The sequence below is a fragment of the Polistes dominula genome, unplaced genomic scaffold (genome assembly GCF_049000335.1).
Source record: "Polistes dominula isolate Pdom_NZ unplaced genomic scaffold, Pdom_raw_medaka contig_77, whole genome shotgun sequence".
Lineage (NCBI taxonomy): Eukaryota > Metazoa > Arthropoda > Insecta > Hymenoptera > Vespidae > Polistes > Polistes dominula.
The window spans coordinates 5,227,329-5,242,973 of NW_028301152.1; the positions used below are offsets into that span (position 1 = coordinate 5,227,329).

Consider the following 15,645-nt stretch of genomic DNA (forward strand, 5'->3'; position numbering starts at 1 on the left):
ATTTTGAAAGATATTTATTTTATTTTAGCGGCAAAAGGAAGAATCCTTTGAAATGAAAAAAGGAAACGCGTTATAAAGATCTAGCATCGCTTCCTGCGGAAGCGTTTCTTTTTTGTAACGTGAGACTCACACATCGATGAGTAGTACTGTTCTAGTAAGAAACTGAGGGGCTGCAAAACTAACTGCGGCAGATGCGAGCCCTTGGCACGCGCCCTTCTGTTCCTCAGTGGTTCTCATTCGGCACTGTGATATATAAAAACAGCTTGATGTAAGCAAATTATTTTATCTTATATAGATATATTTCAGATTATTTAAATACTATTGAACTTTTGTTCTTAATATTTCCATATATTTTTTAGTTAATAAATAATCTGAGATTACTGTAAATACGCTAGTCTTTCGAACTTTTTACAAATGTTTTATTAAAAGTTTTCTTATTTATATACTGTTACGTCGTTATGTAGCTATTTATCTGTATCCAGTCTCACAAGAGTCAGATTATTCAATTCATGGAACCGACCATGTAAGAAAATGATCCAACGTACGTGCTTTAAGCTCAAACACTCGACAAATTATAAAGAGTACTTTTCCTGATAAATCGGTAATAGGGGGTAGAATGACTCTAAACTATCAGGACAGTTATCAATAAACTGTCAGCGCATATTATCTCAAGACTAAGGGTTACATGGGATAAAATCTGGTAGAAAAGCAAGGGAAAATACAATTCTGATCGAATAAAGGGACAGGGATAATTGTCGATCGTTTCAAAGATCGATAAAAATTGAAAGTTCTCTACTTTTTCCTTGATCGACAATAGTACGTAATAATACGTATCAATATTCGTAACGTTTAATCGTGTTGTCTTCGTCCGGTCAGTAACCGTTTAAAAAATTTTATTATGCTTAAGCATTTGCACGTGTTCGGAAGCCAACTGTATCGCGTTACTTCCTGTAACTGACATGGAAACATTATAGTTTATGTAGGAAGATTTAACGATCTTTATTCTTCTGTGAGTGCACTTGTTTCACTATCGATTCAGATATCGAAAAAAAAAACGATGTTGACACAGTAAGATATTTAATTATTATTAATTTAAAACTTTACGATCAAAATTGTTGTCATTTACAATTGCAATCTTTAATTATTAAGTATACGTAATATTTATTTGTTTTCAAAAATTAATGCAAAATATTAATCATCGATACAAAGTATAACCATTAAATGGAAGTAAGATAATCCTTTATACTATTTTATTTATAATTTATTCGTAAGTGATAACAGTGTTACGACAAAGGTATAAATTACGTTAAAGCCAATAATCGGTTAATTACGACGTGCAAGAAATACTTATTTAGAGGATACCGATCGTTAAGCGATTTTAATAAATAGCATTTAATAAGTCATAAATCGGATCGTCGCTAGCAAGAACGACTTATCCCGATCGAATTAATTGTCAGCCCGAAACCAGTTTTGCTCAAGGAATCGTCCACTAGCGATGCGAATTTAGTCTTCGTTCTAAAGCTTCGTCCTTTCTTTGTCGAAATATTTTTTCATTCAAATTCAGAGCTCATGGAGGATCTCGCGAGTTGATCCTCGTCGTCTTAGAAGATAATTCTAATTTACGGACAGAGTCAAAAACGATAAAACGATTATCGTCTTTGTAAATATTGCTTTAAATAAAAAAAATAAATAAAAAGTAGAAAGAATTATTTTCGTCGTTTTATATATATATAGGTTTATACATCGTATGTGTACAGTGAATTTTGTTATGGCAATGTGACAAGAGCAGGAAGTTCGAAAATACAGAGTTTTCGTTGAATCTCCCTTTGTCTGATTCCACTATTGTCACGAAAGGTTCTTCTATATTATAGATATACCATTGTACCGAAAGGTAAGCATATACACTCACCATCGCCATTTTCTTTTTCCCCAAAGAGATATATCAGGAAATACATATTTCGATCTGTTTGGAAATCAATAAAAATTGAATTTCAAACTTGAAAATCTTATAGAATTGATCAAATCTAAAATAGGAGGATAATCTTTGATTGATTATAACTTGGAAACAAAACGTTTCCTGTTTTGTATTTGTATACAATTTTTTCTTTATTTCAATTATAAAAAGTCCTATAAAGCTTAGCAGAAACTTACTGCAACATTTTGTGCATTGTGTATTTTATGTAGGAAAAATTGAGATTGGGAATTTAAATGCATGCACAAGCATAAGCACTTATGGTATATATATACCATATATATACGTATAATATTAAAGTAATTTCATTGACAGAATTTATTGTCAAAAAATAAAAAATCGTTATAGATAAAAATAGTATATTGTATCCCTCAATGATTAACCATATCACGTAATCATATCCTCCATTATAGCTTTGGAAAACTTGGAGGGAGAAAACATTGAACAAAATTCAAGAAGATACTCCGTATTCCTATATATATAACGTAAAGAATATTTCGAGAAGCTCAATCACGCACTGTTCTCAGGGGCCTTTTAGTATTCAGTGAGATCGTTCATTGTCTTCTACGCAGCTTATATATCAGAAGTCATGATATCAGCTCGGAAATCGCTTTGTCCTGGGAAATCCCAAAGTGTATAAAGATATTAACGTATAAAGCATAATAATAGAAGAGTTGAGTCCCATTCATTTTATTTTTTTAATCTATTACTTTTTATAGTTTGACTTGATAGAATAACACGATAAGTTTTTATCCAATCGAACAGACGCTACTTTAACAAAAGAGGACGTAAACTTGTAAGACTTCTTCTTTTCTCGGGTTTCTGTCACAAGATATTACCAACCCTCAGGATTGTATCTGTAATGTAATTTGTAAAATCTTTACATGTAATTTGAAACAGATTTCAATATCTTCTTCTCAAATATTAATTAAAAATTGAAGTACATTATATTTATTATTTATATAAATATATATATTATATCTTATTTTCTTTACTGGATTTCTCGAAAAGTTCGTGTCGATTTTCATAAAAAAATTAAAACGCAATAGTTTTCTATTTTTATATACATATATTTAAGAATATATATCAAATACATATTTATAAATTGGCAATAACTTTCCAAATAATTCAATATAATATTATAAATTTTCAAAATATATCGAAAAGTTACCATGACTTTCCGTAGCTAAATTTAACGCCTTCTTTTTACGTCTCTCAAAATAATCAAGAATCGCGCCACGTTCACCTGTCGTTCGACTTACACCTGCTACAAAATCTTGTTTTCTTTTCGACGACATCTGCTTTTTTGAATTTTTAACTTACTCATCGCGTTTATCGGATAATTAAATTTCAAGCCTTTTCAACCTAGATGATTCTTTGTATGACCGTAAAAAGCAGAACAAATTTAAGACAAAAAGATTGTTTTTGATTCGTGTCGAGTCAAATACTGTTACGTCCTAACTGACAAATATTGTTAAGTAGTAAAGCCTGTTGTGACCACTCTGCAATGTCTTGCCCTCACGGATTTTGTTCAAATTTTGTAGGATAATAGATTTTGCTTCCCTGTTTACAAATATATATGGTTATAGGGGCCACTACTTAATAATTTTTTAGATATTTGTAATTAAAGATGCTACAGAAAAATGCTGTTTAATCCTAAAATTAATTTCTGTAGTCGTATAATATTAAAAAATAATATTATATGAATATTCAAAAATAAATCGTAGAAAAGCCTCGTAGAGAGCCTAATATATTGATCTATTATATAGTATCAATTGCTATCTAATATATTGATCTATTATATAGTATCAATTCCTATCCTCCATTCCTATCCTCCGATCCTCCATCACAATGATTATTTTTGATTAGCAACCAATATTTTCTAATAAGCACCCAATTATTCACACCAATATTTTCTGATTTAAAGAAATATAATAAGAATTCTCAAAGTCAAATAAGAATAGATTTTTGAGAATGAGTCTCATTCATTTCTTGTAAATAAAATTAATGAATAGGATTAGTTAATCTTTTATTTATCTTTCGTTTTGCTTAAATCTTGCAATCGTCTCCCTTGATTTATATATTTACCACTAAAGACGGTTCTTATTAATTTTCATATAAATCACTGAAATGATATTGTTCTTAACTAAATTTATATTACTGTGGAAAAAAAATATGACGGAAGAACGTGGCTGGACGTTACAATACTAAAAAATAAATGTAATATACGTTGCTCATAATAAACGAAAATATAAAAAATTTCTATTATAACTGATATGAAAAGGGAATAACTTTCACACAGCAGACGACTTATAGAATTCGATTTGTCAACTTTTCGAACGGCTGACGTTGTAATTTTACTCGGAAACGTGATCCGGATTTCAATGTAAGAAAGTCATTCTATTGTTCTTGGGTCGAGAAAGGTAGATCACACTTAAATAAAACATCTCTGTAAGTGAAACGAGATTTGGCAAAGAAAGACACTACGGCAGGAAGAAAAACGAATAATAATTTTACTCTTGGTAGATTTTATTCGAGTCTTGTGCGTAGCGATACGTCTTTTATGTTTAACGTACACACCTGAAGAACGTGCAGGCACGCATGAACATTCTTAAATTGGTCTCATGATTTCCGTGAATAAAAGATACTTCTATCCTTTTTAACTATTCCATTTTAAATTCTTCGAGTGTATACAAATCGAATAAAGATAAGTCGAATTTGGATTCTACACTTTGAGATGATATCAAAAATTTCAACATTATTTTTTAATATTTCATTCCAGTTATTTTTATTTCATTTTTGTTTATATATTGTCATTCATTAAAAGTTTGTTATCCCAACCTTTATTCGATATAATAGAATAAATTATTTTATTATTTCTAATAAAATGATAATATAGATATCACTTATATTGCTATTGTAAAAATAATAATAATTAACAAATATAATTAGTGTTATATTCAAATTGGGTAATTTTCTTACTGCTCTTTTTACGAAGCACATGTTATTAACACTCGATAATTACCATCTAAATGTCGATAAATTAGGAAGTAACTAATATCGATGTATAATACGATTGCTTGATATTTGAATTTCTTATAGTCTTGATTCTTTACGATTTACGTTATTGCGGTTATTCTATACGTTTTTCAAAAATAATTATTGTTCATAAAAATGGGTAATGCTCCAGTAAAAGCAGAAACAAAACAAGAAGGAGAGAAAAAATTGAAGCCTTGCTGTGCTTGTCCAGAAACAAAAAAGGCGAGAGATGCGTGGTATGTAAGGTTATATTATCAATAGGTTATGTTTGATTAAATAAAAGGAAAAATTTTTTTCAAAGAATAATTTTTCTCTAAATTGTAATAATTGGAAATTTATTTTGTATGTTAGATTAGTACTGCCTTTGATGTATAGAATTTTATTGATATAATTGTTTAATATTTTATATTTTAAATATATATTTAGATATATAAAAATATATTTAAAAAATAAATATATATATATTTATTTAAACTTTACATTTTATATATATCAAATAAAAATATACATTTATATTGCAGTATTATAGAAAGAGGAGAAGAAAGTTGCCAAGATCTTATAGAGGCTCATAAAAGTTGTATGCGTTCAATGGGATTTAATATATAATACATCAAATAGTTAATAACATCTTGTAATTGCCATTGTTATACTTAAATTCTATAAAATATTACAAAAATGCTATGATTACAGAAGTTTCTCTCCATATATTTATTTGTAAATAATTTAGTACTTCGTAGAATCATCTTTAAATAAAATCTTGTTGTAAACTTATAAAATTTGCTTATGTTATTTTAATGTTGTATATCTGTCATATCATATAAGATAAAATGTCATTTCATATGTTGATAAAATTGAAATATTGGAACAATAAAATGTGTACAATGAATAACTATACCATTTATTCCTTATATAACCAATTTTTATTTACATATACCAAAAGTGATTGATAAATTATTCTTAATACAATGATTTGTTATATTCAACTAAAAGAGCTCTTTCTAAGCTAATATTCGATCAAACTACATTGTGATTTGTATCTTGCCATGGTTAACATTTTGTAATAGTTTATAATTCATAATTTAATCTAACATAAATTGTTAACTGTAAACAACTAGATAAATAAATAAAAATTAGAAACTTAACAATGAGGTCACTTGTGTTGGAAATAAAATGATATAAAATTATATTACAATTGTAACAATATAATATAGAATTTATAACTAATAAATTTATCTTTTATAATTTAGAATATATTATTATAAGTTCTTGGAAATAAAATGCAAAATCGGGCTTGGGAATTCTAATAAAGCATATATTTTAATTTGACATGTGGCTAATGCGAAAGTTTTTTTTACTCTTGCATAACAATTCCACAGCTTGGTTTCCCTGAACACTCCATAATAATGAACAGATTCTTAATTGATTCATGGCAAAATCTGTTACATATCTATAATTATTATTTTTGGTAGTTTTGCGGTCAGTCATAGTTACTGCGTGTGGTCCTATTGAGCCAAAAGACAAATATGACTGGTGCATCATAAATATTGAAACCATAAAACAATCAGTGACCCTTTAATCATGATAAATTGTCATTTTCTTTTTTTTTATAATGGTCACCGTAAAAATTGTAACTATAATAAATAGATCTTAATGGTATCTCAGTATAATTTCTGAAATATGATAAGAGTAATAATAATAAGAATTTACTAATTTACGTAACGATTAAGTATATAATATAAATAACAAGTAAATGGACTGTAGTTTCGTTTTTCCCTCATTCATAGCATTTCATTGGACTTATGAGTTAGGGCACGGTTAGTCTTAAGTTAATTGAATAATTAAATAGAATATTTGTAATTAGTATGAAAGTAGTTGTACTTTATATGTGACTGAGTGAAATGTGATGTCAAATGTGCAAGTGTCTTTTGTGTGTAAATATATAGGGTATAGGTATATGGACAGAAACATTTCTTTAGATGCTCCCAGTTATACAGAAGCTATTAATCAATACACGTCCAAGAATAATTTTGTTTGTCATATAAAATTTTATTATACTGTGTATATGTGTGTATTGTAGGTAAGTACATATATATGTACGTATATACCTACTGGCATTCGATATCGAATGAAAATTGACAGCATTTCCATAGAATGATATATCATACACAAAGAAAGACAGATAACAAGAGAATACTGCATTGACATCGATATTGGAGCATCTCTAAAAATGTTTATGACAGACGAACGATCAACATTAAATAACCGCATCACAGCTACGAAAAAGATTTTTTCCAAGCTCTGCCAGGACGCTTTTTCAATTGGTATTATCGATCGCCATAGGAGGATTGGCCTGATCGAAGTTAACACAGCCTGTTTAAGACGACAAAAATTGAGTAGACATATTGAATAAGGAATGGCAATGGAATTTATAACTATCTTTTGATAGTTTCATTAGTGAATTGTCTTATATATCTTTGTTTACTTGTACACGACAATAAATGGGTGCTTCCAGAAATAGTAATAATTTTTTATCAGAATATAATTTACAAGGAACACCGTAATTCCGTAAAGAATTAGAATTTTGTTCGTGCTTGAAAAATTTAATAAGCGAATCGTACCAAAATTTTGATATTTTTTATTCTGAAATTGTTGACCGCGACGCACGCATAAAACACACAACGTGTCAAGGAGCCAGTTCGTTATTCATGCTAGAAATGCAAGAATATAACATATAATTACATAATCATTTTGCTGCTACTATAATGGAGGCAAGTATGCTAGTGATAAACCTAAAGCATTACGGTCACGTAATTTCAAGGATGCTGGACAAGAACGGTTTGAGGCAGTCTATTATCTTTGAGCACTGCTGTGCTTTCATTTGGAGCAGCAATTCTCAGCTGTCTTGTGGAATGCGCATCCAATGTAATACTTTACTTTGCTGCAAATTATAGTTTAAGAATATTCGTATTTATATAATTTTTTGTAATTAATGGTAAATTTGTTATAACTAATGTTATTAATTAAAAAAAATTAAATTAACTTACTTGATAAGATTCTTCTGTATCCATAATACTAGTGACAGTAGCAATTTGATACTGTCTAGCTTTCATCGCAGCAGTTGATTTACGCACAAGTCGCATTGCTCCAGGTGCACTACTCGTACTATTAAATTGTGCCATTTGAGATGGGCTGTGACTTGGATCTAATACTAACATTGTTATGGAACCATCTCTTAATCGTTCTACACCAATTATTGTTCTGCTATGACCTTCAAATATATTTAATTTAGCAAATAATTATGTATATAATATGTACGTATAATATAACTACTTTCAATAATTACCTTGATGTTGTAAATAAAGTGGAGGTTTAAAGTCGTCACATCTCTGGAAATATTGTAATACCCAATTAAACATTTCAGGATGTCCTCCATCGGCACTAGTGGGTCTGTAGAAGTCTACTAGCTGACATCTGTAAATAATAAATTCATGTTATACGGACTAACAGAATAGAGAAATATCATGGAACGTACTTTATTCTTAAACTGGATAACAAAGTTGAGACTTCCGTAAGACCAATCCATTTCCTAGTGTTCGTAAGTTTACCACCAAGCTGCTCAGCACCTTGAATATCAAAGCCTTGAGCCCAAGCCCATTCTATCATTTTTTGGAGCCTAGATATGGAAGGCATAGAACTACGCAAAGGATTGTCGTTGGAACTCCCACTATCAAGGCCAGAACTCCAAGCTTTGTACACTAACTCATTGTATCCAGTATGCTGCAAAAGAGATGAAATCAACATTTGCATATTCCTATAGCCGCAGCCCCAGCCTTTATCTCCATAAGTACAAGCATAATGATCCACTGTAGAACACATCCATGTATTTACTACGTTACTGCATGTTTGACTAACAGCTCGTATTTTGGGAACCAGCCCTATAAATAACATTGTTCTATGTGTCACTCGATATAATAATTTTTTTTATTTTAAGGTAGAGATAAAATGTTACCACGTGTACAAGAACTGCCATCATCGATACCACTGCTTTCAGCAACTGTTAACCCTGTTTGTCTTTCATAAAAATCTGCTACCGTCATTTCGCCTGCAAGGACGGCTCGTTGCATATTAGTCACACTTTGTTCTCTAAAATTACCCTGATTGTCCATTCCATATTGTGCCCGTAACATTTCAAATTCTCGTTGCTCACGTAATTTTCGAACTTCTTTTTCTCGCCTCTCCATATCTTTTGCTAACATTCTATCTGTCGAATGGTCTGGTGTTATGGGTGATGGAGTACTTTTTTTGTTAAAATGTTCCTCGACGTGTAACGTTAGGTCATCATTATTTTTAAACGATGTACTGGAACAAACTGGACAGGAAGGTGTATCGCTACCAACAGTAGCCAAATCAGACTGCAAGGCTGATCCATTTGCAGGGCTGGCAAATATAAATTCATTAACATTATTCGTTTATTATGATTAAATTAGACGCTAAAATATTTCTCATATATTAATCATTAATTTAAATTTACCTGAGTATATCTTTGTGTTCGATATTAACATGTAACACGAGATCAGAGGAATCAGGAAATGAAATTACGCAAAAGGGGCAGTTGAAGACTCCGTCTTTAGTTGGAGGTGATGAAGGTGGAAAAGATGGAGAAGTGAGATCGAAATGTTGTCGATTGATATGCTCTTCCAATCTTAACGGACTGTCTGAAGTATATTGACACATTGGACATTCTTGAACAGCTAATTTTGGAGAAGCATGTGAGCGTAATTGAAGATTTAGGCCTGAGCGTAATGGAGATCCATGACCAGCTGAACCTTCCAATACTGAAAAAATTATATTATAATTTAAACTCTTAAACGATATATTCGTATATCGTTTAATTCAAGCATACCGCTATTAGCATTGCTGTTATCGTTGTTATTATTGTTATTGTTTACATTGGGACTAGCAGTTAGTACATCCACTTTACGGGTTTTAGAATTCTGTTGTTGCTGTAATTGTTGTTGGTGCATACGAGAACTGTGAGAAGCAGACCATCCATTTTGTAGATGTGGTGGTCTAAGAGACATTGATGGAGAAGGGCCACGGCATTCGTCATGTCTATGATCCTCTATGGTGGAGTCATCATCGATAAATGCCAGCATTTCGTTTTCTGGAGTACTTTAATGATTAGAATAATCAATAACTGTCATAAATTAGTTTTAGGAAAATAAAGTATTCAGTAATCCAATTGTAAATATTTTATACAATTTATACCGTTTTCTTTTTGTTGCTATGTTTGCCATGTTTATTTTGTTAGTTTTTATGCAATTAGTGAAATACAAAAAATAACACAACGTTCTTACACGTTTAAATAATTCATAATGCCTCTAATTTCTATTTATTATCGTTTAATTATTCAGTGAACATTTTTAACAGAATAAAAATGAATATTATTCTATTATAATTAATTCACGGCACATTATGTTTATTTTTCCTCCTAAAACTGTTAAAAGCTTACACGTATTTGTTAGATTTCATTTAAATTTAACACACACACGTATTCAACGAATTTACTCATACAATTGAATGTACATTGTTATATTAGCGACATCTACTGTTTTCTTTAGAAATTATTTCCCGCGCCTTATATAAAATGTTAACTACACATATATGCGTATACATACGCACGTCATATAAATGCATTAGATTGGCTTTTGTACGTTTGTCATCATTTAATTAAGCATACCTTGGTGTTAAATAATCCAAGTGTGCGCTGTTTACGTGAACTAGCATTTCTGCAGGCGAGATTTCGTCGAGATCGCAAAAAGGACAATTGGCAGCTCCTTGAACATGATATAAAACCATGTGCGATCTCATTTCTTCGTCATTGAGACCCTCCAACCCACAAATCTCGCACGTGTAATTCATCTCTGGTGGTTTATTCGTAGCCATTTTTGACGAATTAACGAAACTCTATTACTTCCTGTTGAAAGAAACAATGAAATAAATCCAAGGAAATTTCCATGTAAATATATCATCTATTTCTTGATTTTGATAAGTATCGATATCTCAATAAGAAATACTTAAAAAAAGAAAGGGAAAGGACAAATGTAACGATCGTGTGAATGTATACATAAGCGAGAGAGAAAGTTCTCACGAAGATGCCGCGATGGTAAGATCGATACTGCAAGTGTTATTTCATTGCAAGTAAAAGCGTCAAGGACAATGTTGCATCCTTTTTTTAGATACACATTTAACGCGAGACCTCGCGCAGATTTTTTACACTAACACTATGTTACATAGATCTTCCATATTATTTTAAAATATCGATGTTACATCTCGATAAATTCGAAAAAGAGAGAAGAGAGAAGCACGTAAATGATTCGACAAAGTGAGAGATAATCTTTCCAATCGTTTCTCGGGAAAATCGATATTTCAACGGAGGGTTGCGCGTCGATACGAAATCGCTTCGATGCGACGATGAATTCTCCAGAGACGACTATAACTTTTCTACAAATAAACAAAAAAAGCAGTTTTCCCTTCAAAATATTTACCATTCTTGGAGTTACATGTAAATACATCAGTCATAGTCCTTTGGGATATGTTAATTTAATTTAATATCCATTTCATTTAAAAAATAGCTATTGGGATGCAACGGTGTTCTTAACCCGTATTGTTGTAAATAACGAAGGTATGCGTGCACGTCATGTGGGCGCTTACAGACACACAGATAGATAGATATATTTGTTGTATATAAGTGTACATATATATATACAACGTTCGAAATTTTAGAAAAAAGGAAAATATTGGTTGTTATTACGTATAGAAATAAGAAGAGAACGCGAATGAAGATTAAGAAGATCATTCGTTCGAGAAATAGTTGTAAGGTGAGTCTCTCTCACCTAGGTAATGATAACCTCGGCTCGATTTGTTACTCGGCCTTATTTGTTAACGAATACTAGTAGTAGTAGTGATCGATGCACTCCCGTTAGCCGAAAGACACGAATCGCGGAGAACAGTCTTCCATGGCTGCACGATAACGACGACGAAGACGACGATGACAACGACGAGAATAGTAAAGAGACGAAACTTTGTAAATGGAGTCACTGGCAATGTTCACTAGTCGCGTGAAATACCACCGTTATTCCTCTCACCCTTTATTCGTTTGCCCTCGAGAACGAGGTGAAGGAGGTGGTAGAGTTGAGGTTGAAAGTGGTGGTAGTAGTGGTCGGTAGTGGTAGTAGTTGTGTCGATGGTACTGGAGGAGGAAGAAAAAACTAGGCCAGGCAGTGATTCGTGGTGGCAATGTTTCTTGCATATCGTGTCGCCGGCACGACTTGACCCATTTAGAAATTGATGCTGCTTTTTTAATAACAACGACAACGATCAAACGAGTACACTCGCGAGTTCTTTTTCGACTCTCGACTATCGCCCGTAATTATCGACGGGAGCATTTATCCGTTCACATCGTATCGTCCGTGTTGCAGTTAGTGCAGTCGCGGATCGATGCGCTTCTCCCAAAGGCCACCCCAAAGTCCTCGTGGGTTTCCACTTCCTATCGTAAAACTTTTTCGTAATCGTGCGCTGAGACAGAAGGCAGAGGATGAAAGAGAAGACAGAGAAAGAGAGAATATTATAGAAACGGATAGGAGGAAGAATCGTGTTGTTCGTTTCCGTGGCACTTCGTACGAGACTGCTGAACGGGTTGCCTACTATGAGGCGTCTCCTGCGACAACGACAACGCGCGACGATACGATGACGTCGAGCGACTTCGATGACGTTTTCCTTTGCCGACGCGAGTCTTTTTCTCCATCTCTTTCTCTCCCCCTTCCTCCCTCTTCTTCTTTCTTTCTTTCTCACAGACTCAACAGCTTTCTTTTATTCCCTTTCTCCCGCGCCATCTATGGCCCACTCGTTAGTCACCCTTAGTACTATCTTCCTGCTTTTTTTCGTTTTTATTTTTTTCTCTCTCTTACTCCCTCACTATTTCTCTGTCTTTTCATTTTCTATCGAGGGGGATTTCTGTATATGTCATTGGTGAAACGTATTTACGTGGGGGCGCTGCTAGTTTCTTTTCCCGACACATTCGTCTTTGATTGGATAACGACCTAACCGTGGTCTTCTCTTATTACAAATTATTAACGAAAAGGAACGAATTGGGAGAAAGCTTGGTATATCTTTTGAATTTTTAAAAGCAAGTTAAAAAGAACGTATTGAAAACAGAAAAATATATTACACATTGAAACGTTATTTATCTCAACGTAATATTCAATAAACTCGACACTTGACACAATATCGTCATTTATTTCACTTTCGGTATTCGGATCATGAAAACTTCTTTAGAATGGGGGTGATTTGAAAAAAGCGAACGGAAATCCATGTAACGCGGCAATGAAACGGCCACGATACTAAGCATTATATATGTGTGTGTTTGTGTGCGACTGCATACTACGAAGCGTAGACTCATATTATCTTAATACCATACTTAAAAACATAAGTTACTTCTTCGACTGGTCACTAGACTATTCATGTTTCTCACAAGTAAAACTGTTTCATAGCATTATCAAAGACTCCAGTATTAGAAAAATTTAAGATCTCTATTTACAGGATGATATTTGTAATATATCACCAAAACGCTTTAACGTAAGGCTGAACCGATGCAACTGCCATAAGCTTTCTTTTGTTGGAATTTTTTGTGGGAGTAATGACGATTCAGAATGTTATTTGTAAACTGATAGGTCGTTCGCACTTTTTACTTAATATGGGGGAGCTAGAAGAAGCGGAGCCTTCACAGTAAATATTAAACGAACATTTAAAATTAAATACATTTTTTTAATAATTAATAGTATTGAATTCAAATGGAGAAAACTTCATAACGTAAAAGTACATCGACTGTACAACAAACCGGACATCATTGACGTCGTAAATTCACGCCGATTAAGATGGGCAGGTCACGGGCGCGCATGGGGGAGGATCGAACAGAAAAAGACCACTGGGTAGATGAGACATAGATGGAAGGACAATATTAGGAGAGATATTAAGAAAATAGGCTTGGAAAGTGGTAGTTTTTGTCATCTACCCCTATCTCAATATCATACCGATGCCCTTTGATACATAGTAACAATATTATAATAAATAAAGCCTACAATTATCTTACTCACGATACTCTGCATTCGACTCATTCTCTCAAAGCTTGGTTTTAAGAAGGTTTCACTTTTAACACGTGTGATCTGCACACATGATATTTTTTTTTAATAAAATTTAAAACGCAAATAGATCATTATTTTTTCTCATATATTAATTAATGTAAGCAAAAGTAATGAATTAGACATAAATTCATAAGCAATTATAAGTATTACTTTATTTTTATTTGTTGATAATATCATCTCGACCTCTTAATCGTCGGTTCATTATCATATCTTCCCACATAAGTGTAACACGCTTTGCATGACTAGTTAGCAAGAATGAATCTTCGAAAAATTGTACCATATACATTTCTAACGCCTCTTGCAATGCTTGTAATGCAATTAATTGAATTCTTTGAAAATGTTAAGGAAAAATATCGTTATCTATTTTTTCTTTTTCTCATATCTGTATTATTATATCAGTTCCGTAAATTTAAATTAAAATATTTAAAATATGTGAAATATGAATGAAATTAAATACCTATATATCCGAGAATATAATTCTATAAAGACTTGTCTAACTAAACGAATAAACGATGCTTTTGGTATAAGAAGATGTGTGGTCTTTTTAAGATATATAATATCACTTAATACTCGTCTCTTGCGTGGTGGTCTATTCTTGAGTCTTCTTGACCGCTATTAAAATAATAATTTTAATTTGAGATTTTTTTTACTTTTAGATCATTTGAATATAACCATGGTAAAAGAGATGAGTATTATTACTGCTGACTTTTCACTGGGCCTAGAAGAACCGACTTGACCATTATTTGATCTAAAATGATAAATTAAAATCAAATTTATTATTTCAATTTTATATTACATAGATATTATCCCATCTTCTTATCTGTTCATTATATTATTTGTTTCTTGTTTTTTAATACGTGAAGAAAAAAGATCAAATTAAGACTGTAAAGTAGTTAAACGAAAGAAATAGAAAGAAAGAGATAAAATAAAACAATTTTGGAGACTAGTTCGTTAGAAAATTATCATTTAAAAATGTTCCTTTTTTTATTTAACTGTTAAAATACCTTTAGAAATGTTATTACTTATGTTCGCTAGAAAAATTGACCAACCTTGGCTGAGATTTTCGTCGTACCATGATTAAAAGTTCTTATGATTTAATATTTTGAAGTATTTTATTATACTTGCGCCTTTTGCTGATATATAAATTTTCCAATATGTTATTATTTAAAATTGAAATAATACAGAGTACGAATCTGCTTTTTTCTTATATGACATATGAAAGGATATTCTGACAAGCAGCTCATATTTAAAATACGAGATGATTAAACCAATAAGCATACTGTTGCTATTAGAAACTTAAAAATCAACTCAGCAAATTGTTTTTCTAATTTACCATAATTCATGAAATTACCATATTCAGATATGTATACCACATATATATTTACCATAATTCACATGAAAAATATCAAATGTAATATAATAAATAATGTT

The 15,645-nt window shown here is 31.6% G+C and overlaps 3 protein-coding genes across 8 annotated transcripts; 1 reads left to right on the top strand and 2 right to left on the bottom strand.

The window, feature by feature from the left end:
• Positions 1 to 5,047: 5,047 nt before the first annotated feature.
• Cox17 (Cytochrome c oxidase copper chaperone COX17) lies at positions 5,048 to 5,787 on the top strand. The gene is made up of 2 exons (XM_089178138.1): positions 5,048 to 5,247; positions 5,533 to 5,787. Exons 1-2 carry the CDS (start codon positions 5,147 to 5,149, stop codon positions 5,615 to 5,617), a joined length of 186 nt encoding a protein of 61 aa, XP_089034264.1. The 5' UTR covers positions 5,048 to 5,146; the 3' UTR covers positions 5,618 to 5,787.
• A 101-nt stretch (positions 5,788 to 5,888) lies between these two features.
• On the bottom strand, positions 5,889 to 12,888 carry LOC107064261 (zinc finger-containing ubiquitin peptidase 1). 6 transcript variants are annotated; one of them, XR_001475464.2, is made up of 10 exons: positions 11,908 to 12,881; positions 10,752 to 10,988; positions 9,915 to 10,183; positions 9,543 to 9,846; positions 9,021 to 9,448; positions 8,544 to 8,946; positions 8,355 to 8,482; positions 8,056 to 8,279; positions 7,751 to 7,949; positions 7,143 to 7,381 (listed from the first exon to the last, which is right to left on the bottom strand). XR_001475464.2 is itself a non-coding variant. In XM_089178135.1 (9 exons), the coding sequence occupies exons 2-9, from the start codon at positions 10,955 to 10,957 to the stop codon at positions 7,061 to 7,063; spliced, it is 2,283 nt and encodes a 760-aa protein (XP_089034261.1). In that variant the 5' UTR covers positions 10,958 to 10,988; positions 12,160 to 12,888; the 3' UTR covers positions 5,889 to 7,060. The 6 variants fall into 6 exon arrangements, 5 of the variants coding, with proteins under 5 accessions (XP_089034261.1, XP_089034260.1, XP_089034262.1 ...); XM_089178135.1 differs by lacking the exon at positions 7,751 to 7,949 and having other exon boundaries at positions 5,889 to 7,381; positions 12,160 to 12,888; XM_089178134.1 differs by lacking the exon at positions 7,751 to 7,949 and having other exon boundaries at positions 5,889 to 7,381; positions 11,908 to 12,886.
• On the bottom strand, positions 12,806 to 15,289 carry LOC149030675 (uncharacterized). Its single transcript, XM_089178215.1, has 4 exons — positions 15,264 to 15,289; positions 14,914 to 14,962; positions 14,672 to 14,826; positions 12,806 to 14,543 (listed from the first exon to the last, which is right to left on the bottom strand). Exons 1-4 carry the CDS (start codon positions 15,287 to 15,289, stop codon positions 14,372 to 14,374), a joined length of 402 nt encoding a protein of 133 aa, XP_089034341.1. The 3' UTR covers positions 12,806 to 14,371.
• Between the last annotated feature and the right edge of the window lie 356 nt (positions 15,290 to 15,645).